Source organism: Lathyrus oleraceus, chromosome 1, assembly GCF_024323335.1.
Source record: "Lathyrus oleraceus cultivar Zhongwan6 chromosome 1, CAAS_Psat_ZW6_1.0, whole genome shotgun sequence".
NCBI lineage: Eukaryota > Viridiplantae > Streptophyta > Magnoliopsida > Fabales > Fabaceae > Lathyrus > Lathyrus oleraceus.
The window spans coordinates 289,449,900-289,470,488 of record NC_066579.1 but is presented as its reverse complement, the minus strand read 5'-3'; the positions used below and the strand labels follow the sequence as shown (position 1 = coordinate 289,470,488).

General features: G+C 34.9%; 1 protein-coding gene across 1 annotated transcript; it reads right to left on the bottom strand.

Annotated features, from left to right (window-relative positions):
* Positions 1-12,456: 12,456 nt before the first annotated feature.
* On the bottom strand, positions 12,457-15,902 carry LOC127130972 (AT-hook motif nuclear-localized protein 6). Its single transcript, XM_051059925.1, has 5 exons — positions 15,079-15,902; positions 14,380-14,444; positions 13,596-13,727; positions 13,024-13,185; positions 12,457-12,931 (listed from the first exon to the last, which is right to left on the bottom strand). The coding sequence occupies exons 1-5, from the start codon at positions 15,422-15,424 to the stop codon at positions 12,680-12,682; spliced, it is 957 nt and encodes a 318-aa protein (XP_050915882.1). The 5' UTR covers positions 15,425-15,902; the 3' UTR covers positions 12,457-12,679.
* Between the last annotated feature and the right edge of the window lie 4,687 nt (positions 15,903-20,589).

Here is a 20,589-nt window from a genome sequence, read left to right as displayed (position 1 = left end):
CATTGTATTTAAAAAACTTAATGATATCCCATTTAAACTCATAGTAATCACTTGTAAACTTAGACTCATTACTTCAAAATGGACACTACGTGTTGTGAAAATCCAACCTAAAATATACAAACATACCAAAAAATGTTACGTCGGGCAAAAAATATTGGTAACCAATACTCAATAGTCTCAATCAATAATCAATCTATCAATTAAGTATATGTAAACTGTAACACCCCAATTAAAATAAGATAATTATTTAATTTAAATTAATATTTTATTTATTAATTTAATTGAATAATTGGAATTTTGGATTATTATTATTATTATTTTGGGAATAATAATTATTGGAATATATATAAGTTGGAATAATAAAAAGTCCCAATTTTTGGAACAAGGGTTTTCACGTGAAAAGGAAAAGAGAAGCGGCTGAAAGAGAAAAAGGGCAAAAGGCAGAACAAGAGAAGAGGAAGAGCTTGAAGCTGCAGAATTTGCCGGATTAACTCAGGTAAGGGGGGGTTTATCGTTGATTTAACGGGTATTATATGATAATGTGTCATGGGTAGTGATAGACCTTTGAATTACCTCTGAATTGGATGATTAGGATGAAATTGTGAACTTTTGGGATGAATGAAATTGGGGAAGAATTGAGAGGGAATTCGTAGGAATTTGATGTAAACGTGTTAGGTTTGGTGTAATCAAATAAGATATGAATTGTGTTGACAATGAGGACGATTAATTGATGTAAGTTGGACTGTGGAAGGTTGGGTCGGATAGGTTTCGTAATAGGGAAAACCATTGTAGACCTGAAATCTGTTTTCTGTAGCAGAGGGTTCTGTTCGCGCGCGATTCGCGGCGCGAAGCCCCGTTCGCGGCGCGAACTGTCAAATCCAGAAGGGTTCTGTGACGCACCGTTCGCGGCGCGAACCCTCCTGCGCGGCGCGAACTGTGCTGTGCAGAAGTGGATATTAAATTGTGATTTCTGTGCTGCGGTGGTGCAGTTTTGGCTGTTTAGGCTGAGTGATGTGATTTAGCTGAGGACCGATGTATTAGGGATCATTTCCCGTTGTTTTGAGTGGCATAGGTATTAGTAAGGTGTGCTAATACTATGATTGATTGTGTGGCATGATATGATATGCTTTCGTGATAATTGTGTTGATGATATGTGATGGTGTGCATTATGCTGTAAATGTATCAGTTATGTATGCATTGTGAATAGACTGTTGTATGACTTATGGTGTGAGCATATTGTCTATTCTTGAGTTGTTGTTGATGCTGCATTGCTAGATGATTAGCATGCATGGCATAGCCTGTGGGGCTGTAGCTAATTCCCATTGTGAGGGATTAGTGAGTAAATCGTGGTGAATTGTTGTTGATGTTTGCATGCTAGATGATTAGCTTGCATAGTCTAGCCTTTGGGGCTGTAGCTAATTCCCATGGTGAGGAATTAGTGAGTGAGTCACTAGGTCTCAAATGAGTGGGACTAGTGAGCTTAGTAGCCGTATCCGGAGGGATCGGTGAGCTTGAACTGTATGTTCGAGAAGAGTCGGTACCGCATATGTTGAGTCTCATTGCATAATGAATGTATGGCATATAATATGATTGGATGTATTCCAGTATTATATGTGTGTTGTGTGTTGTGTTGTTGATGTTGAGTATGGTTGGAGATTATACATATGTTATTGTTGAGTATGATGTTTGAATTGATAATGCCGTTATTGAGTGTGTAGTCTGGTTAGGGTGATTTGATGCGTTATTTACTTAACATTACATAATGTTGTATAATGCTTATTATATTGATTGAGGAACTCACCCTTACACCTATTTTTCAGGTAACGAGCAGTGAGTTGAGTAGGAGCTAGTGCTTGGAGTCTAGTGTAGTCTCCTAGTGGGTCATGCTCTGATAGACGTAACATCGGGATGGGTTGTTTGAATATTTTATTGATTGGTTGTGAACCATTTTGCATGTAATATGTTACATGATGTGAATAATTGAATTGATTTTATCCGCTGCGTATTATGCAGATACTTTATAATTTGGATTAAATAAATGAGCATGACAGGATATTCTGATGATGGTTGTGAAATGATTGTGTGACACCCTTCGGGGCATAATTACTCTGATTGATATGTTGCTATTTTAATTAAATAATTTGGGGTATTTAGAAGGGTGTTACATTAGTGGTATCAGAGCATAGTCGGTCGTGTCGAGTCGTAATTATTCTGTTTCCCCTGTACGGGATAGGTGTTGTGTAACCCTATCAGTACTTATTGTTTTGGCTTGTTGGGTTTTCAGAATAGAGATGGCTGGAAGAGGTAGAGATGATGCTGCGATTGCTGAGGCTCTGGGTATGCTGGCTGGAGTACTTGGAGGAAATCCGAATGTTGTGGGAATGGGAGCTGCTTGTCAGTTGAGTGAGTTCCAAAAGAACAATCCTCCAATGTTTAAGGGAGCATACGACCCAGATGGTGCTCAGAAGTGGTTGAAAGAGATAGAGAGAATCTTCCGAGTAACTGAGTGTGCTGATAACCAGAAGGTCAGGTTCGGTACGCATATGCTATCAGAAGAAGCTGATGATTGGTGGGTTGCTACCCGCACTGAGTTGGAGGCTGCTGGAGATGCTGAGATTTCTTGGGCTGTGTTCAGAGAGAGATTTCTGAGGAAGTATTTTCCCGAGGATGTCAGAGGAAAGAAGGAGATAGAGTTCTTGGAATTGAAGCAGGGTAACAGGTCTGTTACGGAGTATGCTGCTAAGTTCACAGAGCTGTCGAAGTACTACACTCCCTATGCTGAGGCTGCTGGGGAATTTTCGAAGTGTGTGAAGTTTGAGAACGGGTTGCGTCCCGAGATCAAGCAGGCAATTGGGTATCAAAGGATTAGAGTGTTTTCTGATTTGGTCGACTGTTGCAGGATTTTTGAACAGGATTCCAAGGCCAGAGCTGAGAGCTATCAGCAGAGAGTTGATAGGAAGGGCAAGAATCAGATTGATCGTGGAAAACCGTATGCAGCTGGCAAAGGTTTTCAGAGGCAGAGTGGGATGAAGAGGCCTAGTGGGGGAGATTCTAGTGCTCCTGTTAAGTGTTACAGATGTGGTCGGGCTGGACATCGTGTTCATGAGTGTACCAGTGCTGAGATGAAATGTTTCAAGTGTGGAAAAGGTGGTCATTTGGCTGCAGAGTGCCGGTTGAAGACCGTGACTTGTTTCAACTGTGGAGAGTTGGGTCATATCAGTCCACAGTGTCCAAAGCCAAAGAAAGAGAATCAGTCAGGAGGCAAGGTTTTTGCTTTATCGGGTTCTGAGACTTCTGCAGATGATCGTTTGATCCGAGGTACGTGTTGTATTAATGGCTTTCCTCTTGTAGCTATTATTGACACAGGTGCGACTCATTCTTTTATATCTTTGGATTGTGCTGTGAAACTTAAGTTAGAGATATCTAAGATGTTTGGTAGTATGGTGATTGATACTCCTGCGAAGGGTTCAGTGACTACTACTTCAGTTTGTTTAAGTTGCCCTTTGAGTATTTTTGGTAGAGATTTTGGGATAGACCTTGTGTGTCTTCCTCTAGTGCAGATTGATGTTATCCTGGGTATGAACTGGTTGGTGTGTAACCGAGTTTATATCAACTGTTTTGAGAAGACTGTGATATTTCCTGAGATTGAGGAAGGAAAGAGTTTGTTTCTATCGGCAAGGCAAGTGAATGAGGAAGTAGCTGATGGGGCGGAGTTGCTTATGCTGTTAGCGACTTTGGAAGTTAAAGATAAACTGGTGCTTGGCGATCTAGCTGTGGTGTGTGATTTTCCTGATGTGTTTCCGGAAGAAGTGAATGAATTGCCGCCAGAGCGTGAAGTTGAGTTCTCGATTGATTTGGTACCTGGTACTAGACCAATATCGATGGCTCCGTACCGTATGTCTGCTGTTGAGTTAGCTGAATTGAAGAGTCAGTTGGAAGATTTGTTGGATAAGAAATTTATTCGTCCTAGTGTGTCACCGTGGGGTGCACCAGTGTTGTTGGTTAAGAAGAAAGAAGGTACTATGAGGTTGTGTGTGGACTACAGGCAACTGAATAAAGTGACGATCAAGAATCGGTATCCTTTGCCGAGGATTGATGATTTGATGGATCAGTTGGTTGGTGCTAGTGTGTTCAGTAAGATAGATTTGAGATCGGGGTATCATCAGATACGTGTGAAAACTGAGGATATTCAGAAGACTGCTTTCAGAACAAGGTATGGACATTATGAGTATTCTGTAATGCCTTTTGGTGTGACTAATGCACCTGGAGTATTCATGGAGTATATGAATAGGATTTTCCATCCGTACCTAGACCAGTTTGTTGTAGTGTTTATTGATGACATTTTGGTGTATTCGAAATCTGAAGAAGAGCATGCTGAGCATTTGAGAGTGGTGTTGGGAGTTCTACGAGAAAAGAAGTTATTTGCTAAACTATCCAAGTGTGAATTTTGGTTGGAAGAGGTTAGCTTTCTTGGTCATGTGATTTCAAGAGGTGGTGTTGCTGTTGATCCTTCTAAGATAGAAGCGGTGTCTAAGTGGGAAGCTCCGAAGTCTGTTGCTGAGATTCGAAGTTTTCTTGGTTTGGCTGGTTATTATAGGAAGTTCATTGAGGGATTTTCTAAGTTGGCGTTACCGTTGACGATGTTGACTAGAAAGGGGCAAGCATTTGTTGGGACTCAAAATGTGAAGAAGGTTTCCAAGAGTTAAAGAGACGGTTAACTACTGCTCCTATTCTGATATTACCGAGTTCGTCGGAATTATTTGAGGTTTATTGTGATGCTTCATTGTTGGGTTTAGGTGGTGTGTTAATGCAGAATAAGCAGGTTATAGCTTATGCTTCGAGACAGCTGAGGATTCATGAGAGGAACTATCCGACGCATGATTTAGAGTTGGCAGCTGTGGTATTTGTTCTTAAGTTATGGAGGCATTACTTATATGGGTCAAGATTTGAAGTTTTCAGTGACCATAAGAGTTTAAAGTATTTGTTTGATCAGAAAGAGCTGAATATGAGACAGAGAAGATGGTTAGAATTTTTGAAGGATTATGATTTTGGTTTGAATTACCATCCGGGTAAAGCAAATGTAGTGGCTGATGCATTGAGTCGGAAATCGTTACATATGTCTATGTTAATGGTTAAGGAATTGGATTTAATTGAGCAGTTTAGAGACTTGAGTTTGGTGTGTGAGAGTACTCACAATAGTGTTAAATTGGGAATGCTAAAGTTAACGAGTGGTATTCTGGATGAGATCAGAGAGGGTCAGAAATCCGATATGCTTTTGGTTGATAAGTTGACTTTAGTGAATCAAGGTCAAGGTGGTGAATTCAGAGTTGATGAGAATGGTGTTTTGAAATTTGGTAATCGGGTGTGTGTTCCGGATGTTACCGAACTTAAGAAGAGTATTCTTGAGGAAGGACATCGTAGTGGCTTAAGTATTCATCCTGGAGCTACGAAGATGTATCATGATTTGAAGAAGTTATTTTGGTGGCCGGGAATGAAAGAGAAATTGCAAGTTTTGTTTATTCCTGTTTGACTTGTCAGAAGTCAAAGATTGAGCATCAGAAGCCGTCTGGGCTAATGCAACCGTTGGCTATTCCGGAGTGGAAGTGGGATAGTATCAGTATGGATTTTGTTTCGGGTTTACCGAGAACAGTTAAGAATTTTGAGGCTATTTGGGTGATTGTGGATAGATTGACCAAATCGGCTCATTTCATTCCGATCAGAATGGATTATCCGTTAGAGCGATTAGCTGAGTTGTATATTGAGAAGATTGTAAGTTTGCATGGTATTCCGTTGAGTATTGTTTCGGACAGAGATCCTAGATTTACATCGAAGTTCTGGGAAGGTTTGCAGAAGGCTTTGGGAACTAAGTTGAGATTGAGTTCTGCATATCATCCGCAGACTGATGGTCAGACTGAGAGGACGATTCAGTCATTAGAGGATCTTTTGAGAGCTTGTGTTTTGGAAAAAGGAGGTGCTTGGGATTGTTATTTACCTTTGATTGAGTTTACCTACAACAATAGTTTTCATTCGAGCATTGGTATGGCACCGTTTGAAGCTTTGTATGGTAGGAGATGTCGGACACCTTTATGTTGGTATGAGTCCGGCGAGAGTGCTGTGGTTGGACCGGAAATTGTTCAACAGACTACTGAAAAGATTAAGATGATTCAGGATAAGATGAGAATTGCTCAGAGTCGTCAGAAGAGATATCATGATAAGAGGAGAAAGTCACTTGAGTTCCAAGAGGGAGATCATGTGTTTCTTCGTGTTACTCCGATAACTGGTGTTGGTCGAGCTTTGAAGTCAAAGAAGTTGACTCCTCGATTTATTGGTCCTTATCAGATTTTGGAAAGGATCGGAGAGGTAGCTTATCGTGTCGCTTTACCGCCGTCGCTTACGAATTTGCATGATGTTTTTCATGTGTCTCAGTTGAGGAGATACATTCATGATCCGTCGCATGTTGTCCAAGTAGATGATGTACAGGTGAGAGATAACCTGACTGTTGAAACATCACCTATGAGGATTGAGGATCGAGAGTTGAAGCAGTTACGGGGTAAAGAGATTGCCTTAGTGAAGGTAGCTTGGGGAGGACCAGCAGGTGGCAATGTGACTTGGGAACTGGAGAGTCAGATGAAGGAGTCTTATCCAGAGTTGTTCGCTTGAGGTATGTTTTCGAGGACGAAAACTCTTTTAGTGGGGGAGAGTTGTAACACCCCAATTAAAATAAGATAATTATTTAATTTAAATTAATATTTTATTTATTAATTTAATTGAATAATTGGAATTTTGGATTATTATTATTATTATTTTGGGAATAATAATTATTGGAATATATATAAGTTGGAATAATAAAAAGTCCCAATTTTTGGAACAAGGGTTTTCACGTGAAAAGGAAAAGAGAAGCGGCTGAAAGAGAAAAAGGGCAAAAGGCAGAACAAGAGAAGAGGAAGAGCTTGAAGCTGCAGAATTTGCCGGATTAACTCAGGTAAGGGGGGGTTTATCGTTGATTTAACGGGTATTATATGATAATGTGTCATGGGTAGTGATAGACCTTTGAATTACCTCTGAATTGGATGATTAGGATGAAATTGTGAACTTTTGGGATGAATGAAATTGGGGAAGAATTGAGAGGGAATTCGTAGGAATTTGATGTAAACGTGTTAGGTTTGGTGTAATCAAATAAGATATGAATTGTGTTGACAATGAGGACGATTAATTGATGTAAGTTGGACTGTGGAAGGTTGGGTCGGATAGGTTTCGTAATAGGGAAAACCATTGTAGACCTGAAATCTGTTTTCTGTAGCAGAGGGTTCTGTTCGCGCGCGATTCGCGGCGCGAAGCCCCGTTCGCGGCGCGAACTGTCAAATCCAGAAGGGTTCTGTGACGCACCGTTCGCGGCGCGAACCCTCCTGCGCGGCGCGAACTGTGCTGTGCAGAAGTGGATATTAAATTGTGATTTCTGTGCTGCGGTGGTGCAGTTTTGGCTGTTTAGGCTGAGTGATGTGATTTAGCTGAGGACCGATGTATTAGGGATCATTTCCCGTTGTTTTGAGTGGCATAGGTATTAGTAAGGTGTGCTAATACTATGATTGATTGTGTGGCATGATATGATATGCTTTCGTGATAATTGTGTTGATGATATGTGATGGTGTGCATTATGCTGTAAATGTATCAGTTATGTATGCATTGTGAATAGACTGTTGTATGACTTATGGTGTGAGCATATTGTCTATTCTTGAGTTGTTGTTGATGCTGCATTGCTAGATGATTAGCATGCATGGCATAGCCTGTGGGGCTGTAGCTAATTCCCATTGTGAGGGATTAGTGAGTAAATCGTGGTGAATTGTTGTTGATGTTTGCATGCTAGATGATTAGCTTGCATAGTCTAGCCTTTGGGGCTGTAGCTAATTCCCATGGTGAGGAATTAGTGAGTGAGTCACTAGGTCTCAAATGAGTGGGACTAGTGAGCTTAGTAGCCGTATCCGGAGGGATCGGTGAGCTTGAACTGTATGTTCGAGAAGAGTCGGTACCGCATATGTTGAGTCTCATTGCATAATGAATGTATGGCATATAATATGATTGGATGTATTCCAGTATTATATGTGTGTTGTGTGTTGTGTTGTTGATGTTGAGTATGGTTGGAGATTATACATATGTTATTGTTGAGTATGATGTTTGAATTGATACTGCCGTTATTGAGTGTGTAGTCTGGTTAGGGTGATTTGATGCGTTATTTACTTAACATTACATAATGTTGTATAATGCTTATTATATTGATTGAGGAACTCACCCTTACACCTATTTTTCAGGTAACGAGCAGTGAGTTGAGTAGGAGCTAGTGCTTGGAGTCTAGTGTAGTCTCCTAGTGGGTCATGCTCTGATAGATGTAACATCGGGATGGGTTGTTTGAATATTTTATTGATTGGTTGTGAACCATTTTGCATGTAATATGTTACATGATGTGAATAATTGAATTGATTTTATCCGCTGCGTATTATGCAGATACTTTATAATTTGGATTAAATAAATGAGCATGACAGGATATTCTGATGATGGTTGTGAAATGATTGTGTGACACCCTTCGGGGCATAATTACTCTGATTGATATGTTGCTATTTTAATTAAATAATTTGGGGTATTTAGAAGGGTGTTACATAAACTACAAACTAACAAAAACAAGATAAAAATAAAAATTCAACACACAAAAATCACTTCCCCAGTTCTACCCAAGTTGAACTACTCTAAAGGAGATTAGATCAATTTAATTATTTGTTTTAAGTTTAAAATAAAGTGTTTAAAATAAAGTGTTTAAAATGGATCAATATTTTAAAAAATTGAGTCACAACTTTGTTATTCATGTGATACCACATGATAAGGAGTATACTTGAAACCTCACACCTTGGATGAAATGACCTTATTGTCCTTTAACTAAAAAAATGTCAAACATAATTAACTTTTTTTAGAATTTTCAAAATCTTTTTCAAAAAATTTTACTTTTCTAGACTTGGATGGATACTCACAAATAGGTTTATCTTTTCTTAAGTTTTTATCGGATATTTGCAAAATGTGACACAAATCTAGTGAACAAATTTTATGTATTTATACTTCATTTGTAATATAACAGGTATAAATAGTTTAGATTTTCACCAAATATTTAGATTAATTTTGATGTAGTATGTGAGGGCACCGAGTTTTTTAAAAAAATCAGTATAAATACATGAGATTGTATTAGATTTTATGTAATCACTAGTATAAATGCAAAGGAGTCACCAAAATTTTATAAAAATATAGTGTTTGGTTTGACACTAAATTTTATCAAATAATCGGTAAGGGTGGGGGTGGCACTGAATTTTTATAAAATTCGGTATGCTTTGATTTATTTATTAATAATTTTTATCTGTTTTTAGTGAGACGAATAGGAAGAGACACTAGCATAATCCCTAGATTGAGTGACTGGCCTATCAGTGATGTTATCGGGAGATTTGTCGACGACACATATGATGTTCCTGATGGTCTTTTGTGTACTACAATAGGTGGATTAGCTCCCACTAGTTCTCAATGTAGGAGGAATGATGAGATATATAAACCACAGATTATCCGTCATATAGGAGGTTAATGGAGACTATCTAGAAGCGATGATGATGAGGCACATGTTGAGATTCATGATCATGTTGTTATATAGGCACATGTTGAGGTGTTAGATCATGTTGATACAAATGCATGTGTTGAGGTGTCTGATCATGTTGATACAGATGCACATATTGAGGTATTTGACGATACAATGTTACTTGAGCACGGTACAATTGATGATCATTATGCCCCTGGAGTAGACGGGTTCCCATTAAGGCCTTCCAACCTGACATTGCTTATAGGGTACCATGATCATGTTTTCTTCAATTATGGTAGGAAAAGTTATAAATAAGTTAATTCGATTTGATTTTTATGTATTAGTGTTTAATTTAAAACAAGTGATATTTTATGAATTAATTATTACATGATTGCATTCTATTAAAGGTTCCCACTCATGGGTTGAAGTTGAATAAATTTTTTATATACGCAGATGCAAGATGATGTCATGATTTCATTGGAAAATGTTGGTTTGTTGCATCTAGTGCGATGTTTGCTCACCATGATTGACATCTTTCTGTTATCTACTTTTGTGGAGCGATGGAATAAGGAGACATTTCCATTCCATCTTCCATTTGGACGATCATTGTGAACAATGTCTATATCCTATTTGAAATCCCCCTCGTTGGTAACTTCTTTACCCTTTCATTGATGAGTGTTGAGTTGACTATTATGAGTGTGGAAACATACTTGGGCACACTGAGAAATTCTTTAAAGGAAATTAAGTTTAACATGGGTGCTCATTTTCGTCTCTCTTGGCTCTATGACACTTATGCATTATTGGTGGAGCATGTCATGTATTAGGATGTCGCTAGAATATATATGTTGCATCGGTTTGGATTCACTACTTTGACAGATAAGTCACATGTATACATTGATGCGAGGTACGTATCCATGTTCACCGACCTTTGATTTCATATACTAGAACATAGATGTGTTGCTAAGACAACTCTCTATCACACCATTAGAGAGGCCACTGCATTTAGGACGAGGCAACTTACTAGTTATATGAGTCTCTTTCAAGTATACATTTTTATTATACTTTTTTGTAAGCATTAATGTAAAGTTGTGTGATTTAAATTGTACTTTTTATTGCAGTTGATGGACTTACGACTACTTCCCCTCCCTTAGTGGCAACTGTGATATGGGTTATATCACATATGATTCCTCAAGGGTGACAATATGGATCTCCAAGCACGTTTACCCACGTTGTCTTTAGGAGTACAAATGCAGGATTGACACGCTCACCCTTGATGGTGTCATCGGGATTATCGGGAGTTTGAAGAGACTGCATTATTTCCAGGTTATCTGCATTCGGAAGTACATTGACTACTTACCTTCATGAGCAGTGTCTCCGCAAGTTAGGCTACGTGAAGGGCATATAACGTCTAATCCATATTATATCATCTATCATTGATGGATGGTCTTGTTCTAACAGGATGAGTAGTATCATCGCGATTAGACGGAAAAAAACTGGTTGTGACGTTTTTGGGGAAGCGACTGGATGGGCACAGTGGTATTATAAAGTATCACATCCTCTCATTATTCCTCCTCATTCAATTGGTCCTTCAAATATTGTTGAAATTTCATATTACATTCCACCACCTGGTATGAATGAACGACGTAAGATGGAGATTATGGCTCTTCTTTCTGATAACCTCATGGGTTTTATAAACCCATATGCTGAGGTTTATGCTTTAGCAACAGAAATTGCACCTGGTGGATCGACATAGATGTTTTATTACTATTTGTTGTATCATGACTTTTTGTTGTTTCATGACTTTTTGTCGTATTATTACTTATCGTTGTAGTATTACTTCTTCATGACATATTGTTGCATCTTTGTAGGACGTTTCATAGTTTTTCAGAACATTATAGGTTGTTCTTGCAAGTGTCACGTCCACTTCGATACTGTTAATTGTTTTTCGATAGTCATTATGGCTTAAGAGATTCTCGAATTTGAACAAATATGATGTTCTCAGGAATCCTAAATTCAAATAGATAGCTCATACCATTAAAATAAACAAATACAATGTAAAAAGAAAAAGCTAAACAAAGCTTAACCTAAAAAGTTTTCAAAAGTGAAAAAAAAAATGGTATACCAATTTTTTTTATAAATTCTATATCCATACCATATTTTCAAAAAAAAACGATAAAAACACTTATTAGAATTACAATTTTACTTATATAAAAGGTATAATAGCAATTTTTTGCCACTAAATTTAATAAATTTTGTCGGGTATTTTGTTATAACTATCAAATTTTTTAGCTCTTTTTCATAATATTTTGAGTATTTAAAAAAAAGTATACAATTTTAAAGAGGTAAATTATGAGAAGTTCAATATTAAAATTTTTAAAATATATGGGGTGCCTGTTAAACCCTCCCACATGACTAAAGGGATTGGTAGTAGTGCTAAGAGACCCAAGTGGTGGAAAAATGAGTCAGATTTTAAGGATAAAAATGGATATCAAATATTCTTCTTTTTCATTTATAGAAAAATCATATTCATTTATATTAAATAATTAAAAAAAATATAGTCTTATATAAAACAAAAGTAAATTATTTAGTTGATTCTTTGTTCAACATAAAATTTTACTTTTAGTACTCCCTCTAGTTTCCAATATATAGAAGAAAAGAAAATTGTTGCACCTAATAAATAAATCAATTAATTTTACCATATAAAATAATATCATTCTTAAAATTATCCTCAATTAATTAAAATTTAAATTAAAACATCAACCTTCTCTTGGCAGTTAGATATGTCACAACTTTATCATGTCTAGCAAAGTAATTAATACTAACATTTCCTATTAAAAAAATAAAACAAAAACTAATTTAAATTTTTCACAACATACAATATATAAATGTTAGGTTACATATAAGAAACATTCCACCACATGCACTCAAATTTAACATACATAACATCAACATGTATCCTAAATCTAATTGCTACATAAATATTAGAACTACATTTAACAAATACTTATACTTGTCCATGATATAACAATTTCTTATACAGTCAAAATCAAACACATGCTTCATCTTTCGGAATGGCTAGGGCTGGACATGCTCGTCATCATCGCCGGATGATGATGAGTTGCCTGAGCCCTGGCCATTACCGAATGAAGCAAAGTTGAATCCGGCAGGTGACATGATAGGCTTCATTCCACCGAGATCGGTGGTTTTCAATTCTTCGGATGCATGATTGTTGATATGAGATGATGTAGGAGGGGCGGTTGGTGACATGTGATCGATCCGTTGCTTCTTCGGTTTCGGCTGATCGGGAAGAAAACTCGCAACCACGACCTGATGAATGAAATACACAGAAAGCACAAGCTCAGTCAAATGTAAAATTAAGGTCTAGTTGATTTCTGGTGTTTTGTGTTCACAAGTTTTACCTGCACAGAACCAGCAGCTACGAGCAAACCAGCGAGCGCGCCTCCGAAAACACGGCCATTTGGACCTGCCAAAGAGACACTCATTCTTCCAGCTCGGCTCTTTGTCAATCCATTCTCGGTTGGAACAAATGATCCGCTTAAGGAAAGAATTTCAAAAACTCCCTGTAAAAGCTCAAAATATGTTTCACCGAGTTCATTTAATGTTTTTTTCGAGCGCTAAAACTAAGAAAAACGGATGAGAGTGTTGGAAAGAGATAGTAAAAGTGCATGCTGTCAACATTTCTCATTAATGGCAAATAATTTGAATCAAATTGTTAAAAGATGCATAGGACCAACACTTCAGATCAAAGGCGATCAAAGGCATGTCTGATGTCCAACACACGTCAGTGTTGTTTGACCCTGACATGACACCGACACATGTGATTACATCAATCAGCTTAATTTTCTTAAATTATTAGCGGTGTCTATGTATGTGTTTGTACTTCATAGGTCAAAAGCCATATTTAAAAGGGAAAATCATCGAACATTCGGAAACTAGAGAAATTCTTTCAATGAAATAGGACTAAACTAACCTCATATGTCGAAGTACCTCCACAAGCATCCGACTGGCGAAGTGTGACATTCGAAATTGTGCCAGTTGCAGAGAGAATGGATATAGTATGATGTTCTTGTTGGGAGAGAGACATTATTTTCATCGATAGATCCTAAAACAAGCCATACGAAAATCACAATTACAATTAACCAATGAGCAAACTTTATATCGTAATCAACAACCTCAAGTTATGATTCATATAAATATTATAATACATGTCGTACTATTTCACTTCAACCTTAAATGTTTTAGTTTAAAGTGGTGTCGTCAATCACAGAAAACAGCATCTCGATCAAAATTCACTAAGCAAATAGCGTGCTACTATTGGACAACATTTTGTGCTACATACTGTATCTCGGAACAGTAGCAATTTGTTCAAATACTATGTTAGTGCTATAGTGCTGCAATCTATGAATCACGCATTTACACATTCAAAATACTATTAGTCTTTTGATCAAGATCGGATGGTAGAGATTTAAGTTTGATATTTAAAATTATAAAATTAAAATTAAAATATGTATTTTACCAAACCATCAGATCTTGATCGAACGGTCAGTAATAACTTGAATGCGTGAATTTTGCAACTGTGTTGGATTCAATTTCGTAATATAACATTGTTTTTAACAAAATTAATTATAAGTTTCAATTGGTAAAGAAAAATAGCCCACTGACAAGTTTCTTCTGAATATGGCATCGAATCAAATTCGTAGGATATAATCAAACTATTTTCATAATATACACGTGAAAGGAAACTAACACAATACCTCTCCGGACTTTACCGTAAGCACATGGGTTTTGAAATTGGAACTAGGTGGAGCTGTTGTATCATCTACAAAACAAGAAGGTAACAAGTTAATATCTAATTCACAAATAAATAGCACATTCATTTCACTACGTAAATCACATAAGGTAATGAATCACCGCGAGCTACACAAGATACCATATCACTCTGAATCCAAATACATCAGTAAAATAGATTTACCCTACTTCACTAAATCTAACGCATAATGTTCATACAAATTGAATACATACAACTTAAATGATTTACAAACTAATCGCGTTATTTTGCTAATGCAGTCCCTTCGATAAACTCGATTGTTGACATCAAATAATGTCGCCTTTTCCCTCATAAAGCGAAACAAAAAAGAAACAACTATCAAATATCGCATGTGCTCATACGATTTGAAAACCGACCTCACATAACTATGACCACACATCTTCAATTCAAGATCTGAAAGGGAATCTAATCTAAGGGTCCACTTATACAACCATATATAAATTCCAATTCACGAATCAAATAGAAAAACACAACATAACCAGAAACAAACACATAAATTCAAGATTAGATAACAATTAACAACCCTGCAGAACAAACACTAAAAACATAACATAAATAAACATCATTTGAACTAACTAACTAATCAGATCAAAGGATCAAAGAAACAACAATCACTTAAGGTTACCTTCATCAAAATCATTTAACTTCAAAGGCTTCTTGATTGATTCAAAAGGCTTCCCTCCTCCACCACTTTTCCACCCAGAGAAATCTCCAGTCAAAGGTATCGACGCCGAAATTGGCATCGGAGACAGCGCCGGTTTACTTCCAGATTCAGTCTTCCTAGGCCTACCTCTCTTCTTCTTCATCTCCATACCACCGCCACCCCGCGCACTCACCGGAACAGTAGCCGGAACCTCACCAGTGGGCCCAGAAAAACTCAACGAATTTTGATTTTGACCCAAGTTGAACCCCTGTGGGACCTGATTAACATTAACACCCTGCCCAGAACCAAAAATCTCTCTTTCTTCCATTTCTTCGAGAATCAGACAAAATTTAACACAACCCAAAATCTCAAATTTCGAAAATCTATAACTTTGTTCAAAATACTGCACTTCAATGCAAAACTAACATACCCAGAAACAACCCAATGAAATTTGAGCTAACTAAAAGTTCTAAATGCTTCAAAAACACAAACTTTTTACAAATTTGATGAAAACCCAGATGCAGATTCTTCGATTTCCAAGATAAAATCCGAAAAAAAACGCAGTACTGTAGCTTAAACCTTCACCATTGCAAACAAGGCAAAAAGCTTCAAAATCAAAACATTTTTTTTCAAAAACAAAAATTAAAAAAAAAAATCAACTATTACAGAGAAAAACTACAACACTAGTTCACAGAATCTACAGAGTGATTTATGAAAATTAGGGTTTGTAAGAAAAAGGGAGAGTAAATAAATAAAGTAGAAAAACTATGCATATAATAAAATTTATTATAATGAAAAAGTATATATTTTTTGACAAAAATTATAATGAAAAAGTAATTAAACAATAGGAATTTAATTATTAAATGATATATTTTAATTATTAAATTAAAAATATAAATTTTGGTTAAGAAATAGTTTCACGTCCGTCTTGAAAATTCAATAAAGGCGTTTTAATTTAATAATAAATGAATATGATATAATATAGTATAGTATAGTACTACTACTAAATTTGAATATATTAAAAAAAATAGGGATAGTTTTGGAAAAAAAGGAAAAGTCTTTTTTTAATATAAATTGCTATTTGTTTATTTATTTCAACTTTAAAAAAATATATATAAAATTGAAAGTGGGATGGACTAAAGCCAATGAACCTTATTCCAAATTCTGACAAGTTTTGTTTGTTTTTTTCAATTAAATTAAAGTTGGCAATAAGTTTTGTTTTAAAAAATTGACAATAAATGAGAGTTTCATAAGAGAAAATATTATTTAATTAAATTAAAGTTGACCATAAATGAGCTTTATTTTTTTTCTTTTTTACGGTATGTGTTTTTTATTTAAAAAATATAACTCTATTTTTTAAATAAATTTTTCCTTATTTTAATATTTTTTTTAGACGAAAAAAGAATCTACTCAAAAATGGCACTATAATAGATGCACCAACCTCCCTTTTTTCTCCCATTGTTTTAGGTATGATGTTTTTCTTTTCTTTTTTACTTCTTTTTATTTCTTTTTGTACATTTTGTGTTGACCAATAGGTATCTTGCTTAATACATACTCTTTCTTTTATGAGAGAAACAAAAATAAAAAAATAATAAAAGCATGATAATGTGATTTTTTTTTAAAAATAATACGAAAATAACTAATTTTTCAAAAAAAATTCCAAAATAATCATGTTTGGGAGAGGATGCGCCGGGAGAGTTGGCGCACCCAAAAAAATAAGAGGAGGCGCCAGATGCATTGACGCACATGCATTGGGCCTCATGAAGAGGCGCCAATGCATGTCGCGCCTGCATGGCGTGTGTGTTTCTTTTGAAAATAAAATTTATTTTTGCAAAAAATAAGAATCGAACACAAAACCTTTGGATGAATAATGAAAAACGTTACCATTACACCATAGACTCTTCATGTTAATTTGTTTCATCATATATTTAATGAGCCATTGTTCTTAGATCATAAGAGAAAAACACTAAATTTTTATTTTAAATTTTATTAATAAATGATATATAATTTATTTATTTATAAAATTAATTATAATCTAAATTTGTGTGAAATATCATAAAGAAATTATTATTTAGGACGAAGAAAGTATCTCATTTAAGTTATGCACGATTTTTAAAAAATAATTGATAGTATTTATTTTATTATTAAAATAAATTTGATTTATTATAATGTTTTATTTTTAAAAAATATATTGTTCTTTTTTCATTTTATTAATTTTATCTCTATTCTTTAATTTTTAAAATATTATATATTAATAATATTCAAATTAATATTCAATTATTTTGTGTTTTTTATTTATAATGTATTTATAATTTATTAATTTTTTATATTTAAATATTTAAGTATTATTTTATATAACTTAACATGTATTAATATATTATATTATTTATAAAAAGTAATATAATATTTAAAAATATATTATATTTAAAATAATATAATTTTTCAATTGTATTTTTCAATTACATTTAAAATATTATGAAGTTTTTATATTAATTTTTACACAAAATTCAAATAAAACTTCATAATATTTATTATAAATACAATTGAAATATTAATACATGTTAATATATAATATAAAACACAAAATATATGATGAAACAATTGAACAATGGATCATTAAATATAAAATAATATATTAATATATAATATTTTTTAAAATTAAAAAATAGAGATAAAATTTAATAAAATGAAAAAAGAACAATATATTTTTTATATTAATACAAAATAATTGTTGGCTGCAGGCGCCAAAATATGTTACTCCTATTTTATAATGTATTCAAAATACATTATTAATATATAATGTATTTTGTGTTTTATTAATAAAATTATTTTGTGTTTTATTTTAATACTACCTCCGTTCCTATTTGTAAGAGACAAATTGTAACTTTCTTTTGGTCCTTTTTATAAGAGACACATTATAAAATTAAATTTTATTAATTGAGAAATCTCATTTATACCCTTAGTAAACAAAATGCAATATTTATTATTCATTGGGCATTAATGTTTTGAAAAGAACGTGTTATGTATATTCCCCATACACATAATGGGTATCTAAAGCCAAACCTATTCAGTTTCCCCATACTACTAAATGTTTAACTTAGGGGTATTTTTGGAAGTACAAGTTTATTTTTCAGAAAAATTAATTAAAAAAAATATTCCTTGGTTTGTGTGATTTCTTATGTTTGTCTCTTACAAATAGGAACGGAGGTAGTACTATTTAAAAAATACAATTGAACAATGGCTCATTAAATATATGATGAAACAAATTAACATGAAGGATCTGTGGTGTAATGGTAACGTCTTTCACTATTCATCCAAAGGTTGTGTGTTTGATTCTTGTTGGTTGTAAATATAAATTTTATTTTCAAAAGAAACACACACGCCATGCAGGCGCCTCTTCATGAGGCCCAATGCATGTGCGCCAATGCGCCTCCTCTTATTTTTTTAGGGGTACACCAACTCCCCCAAACATGGTTATTTTGGAAATTTTTTTGAAAAGTTGGTTATTTTTGTATTATTTTTGAAAAACATGATTATTTTAAAAAAAAAATCTGATAATGTAAACAAAAGAGGCCATAGTATTTATTTCAAAAAAAGTTAGGTTTGAAAAGAAGAGGCTATTGTTAAATCTTTATGCATATTTTCATAACATAAACCTATTTTTTAATCTTTATATATTCATTTTTTTTAAATTAATATACTAATGATACATATTAACAAATATATCATTTTTTTTGTACATGTCATATATATATATATATATATATATAAAAGTAACAAGTTTTGTTAACTTTAATATTTTTTTTTCTAAACTATGTTTAATTATTTATATTTTTAACTAATTTTTTCTACAATAAATAACTAAAGTATTATTTACATATTTAAAATTAGTGTTGTATCAGAATTTAAAAATGACTTATAAATTCAAAAAGATTATGTAAATGTGATCTAAAAAAGAATAGAAAGTATTATAATAATATAGTTATGAAAGATATTATAATTGAGTTATTGCGAGTGTAACTCTACAAATTTAAATTGTTTTCTATCAAGAAAATTAGAGAAAAAATATTTCAATACTATTTGATGTTATTAAATTTAAAATTTAGATATTAATGACATAATAATAAATTATTAATATATTAAGAATTTTTTACAAAAATAACCCACTTTTTCATGGAAATTCCTAAAATACCCCTAGTTTCAAAAAAAAATTCATACCCCATATTTAGGAGGAGGCGGGCCAATTCAATTGGCGACTCCTCTTAAATGCTTGAATGGAGATGCCAATTGGATTGGTTAGGGTTGATGCCCTAGCCAATTGGATTGGCACCCCTGTATATAACTTGAGAGGAGGCGTCAATTGGATTGGCGTCTCAGTGTAAAATGCAAAAAAAAATTATAAATGATATATATGATAGATAAATTTGAAATAGGACCAATTGATATTAATAAAATTTTCCATTTACACAAAAAAGTCTAATGGTGATGACCGGGATCACCTAACCGACCTCCAGTACCGGTGTTTGAGCATCTGAGGGGCCAGGAGCGTCACTACCAACTACAAAAGAAGGCCTATTGAGGTAGTCAGACAAGTCGGCATAGTCTTCAGTATGCATCGATGGTGTACCGCCGTAGCTGAGTTCATAACCCATGCCGGAGAAGTTGGGGTTGTGGTTGACTCATTGATGGGCGACCGAGACGATTGAAGGGAGACATGGGTGTGAATGATGCGTCGAGGAAAGGTTGAAAAGGTTGTTGGGGTGTTTGGTAGAGATAGGGTTGTTGGATGTTTTGGTTTTGTGAGGTTTGGGCTTCTTGGTTATGGTAGGAGGAGGGGCGGTTGGTGTTGAATGATCGTTGGATGTTCTGGCTAAGGCGACTTTGGTAGGGTGATGGGGTGGGTGAGAAGTGATGTTGGGCCTCAGGTCGATGGTCAATTTGTTGGTGGTGGTATGGGATATGCTCTTGGTATTTAGGTTAGGTGTATGGCATGTTTTGGTTGTATGATTGTGTGTTGGTTGAACAGAACGTTTGACGGACAGGGGGTTATGTGTATCCGGTTTGACACTATTGTTGGGGGTTTGATGTTGAGGTGTCAGGTGTGTAAGTCATCTGGCGTGGGTCGTACAGATACATATCCTCAGCGATGAACTGACAACCAACCGATCTGTACCAATCCATATAAGTACGACTTGGTTTTTCTTCAGTTGGCATGACTGTGTCAGTTAACACATGGTCATGGCGGTGCTTCCATTTGCGAAACTCCGATCTTGCGAAGCTTTGCCATGGATTGAAGTTCCATTGGTCGTTAACTTTACGCAGATGCCATTCTCCTAGGCTAGCTGGGGGATCTGGGATATTTTAGGGCATACCGAACTGCAACTTCACACGATCACTGTTGTGCATTTCCACAGTTGTGAACCGTATTATCGGTGTGCATGCAGTCCATACGCCCGCGTCTTCGGCGTTGACCTCATGGTCATAATCCAAATT

What these genes read in the sequence shown, in the direction of transcription:
- LOC127130972 (XM_051059925.1), bottom strand. Translation starts at nt 15,424, where the DNA reads ATGGAAGAAAGAGAGATTTTTGGTTCTGGGCAGGGTGTTAATGTTAAT. An exon ending in GTTAAATGATTTTGATGAAG is followed by an intron (nt 14,445 to 15,078) that starts GTAACCTTAAGT and finishes CTTGTTTTGTAG; the next exon opens with ATGATACAACAGCTCCACCT. An exon ending in TAGCTGCTGGTTCTGTGCAG is followed by an intron (nt 12,932 to 13,023) that starts GTAAAACTTGTG and finishes TTCATTCATCAG; the next exon opens with GTCGTGGTTGCGAGTTTTCT.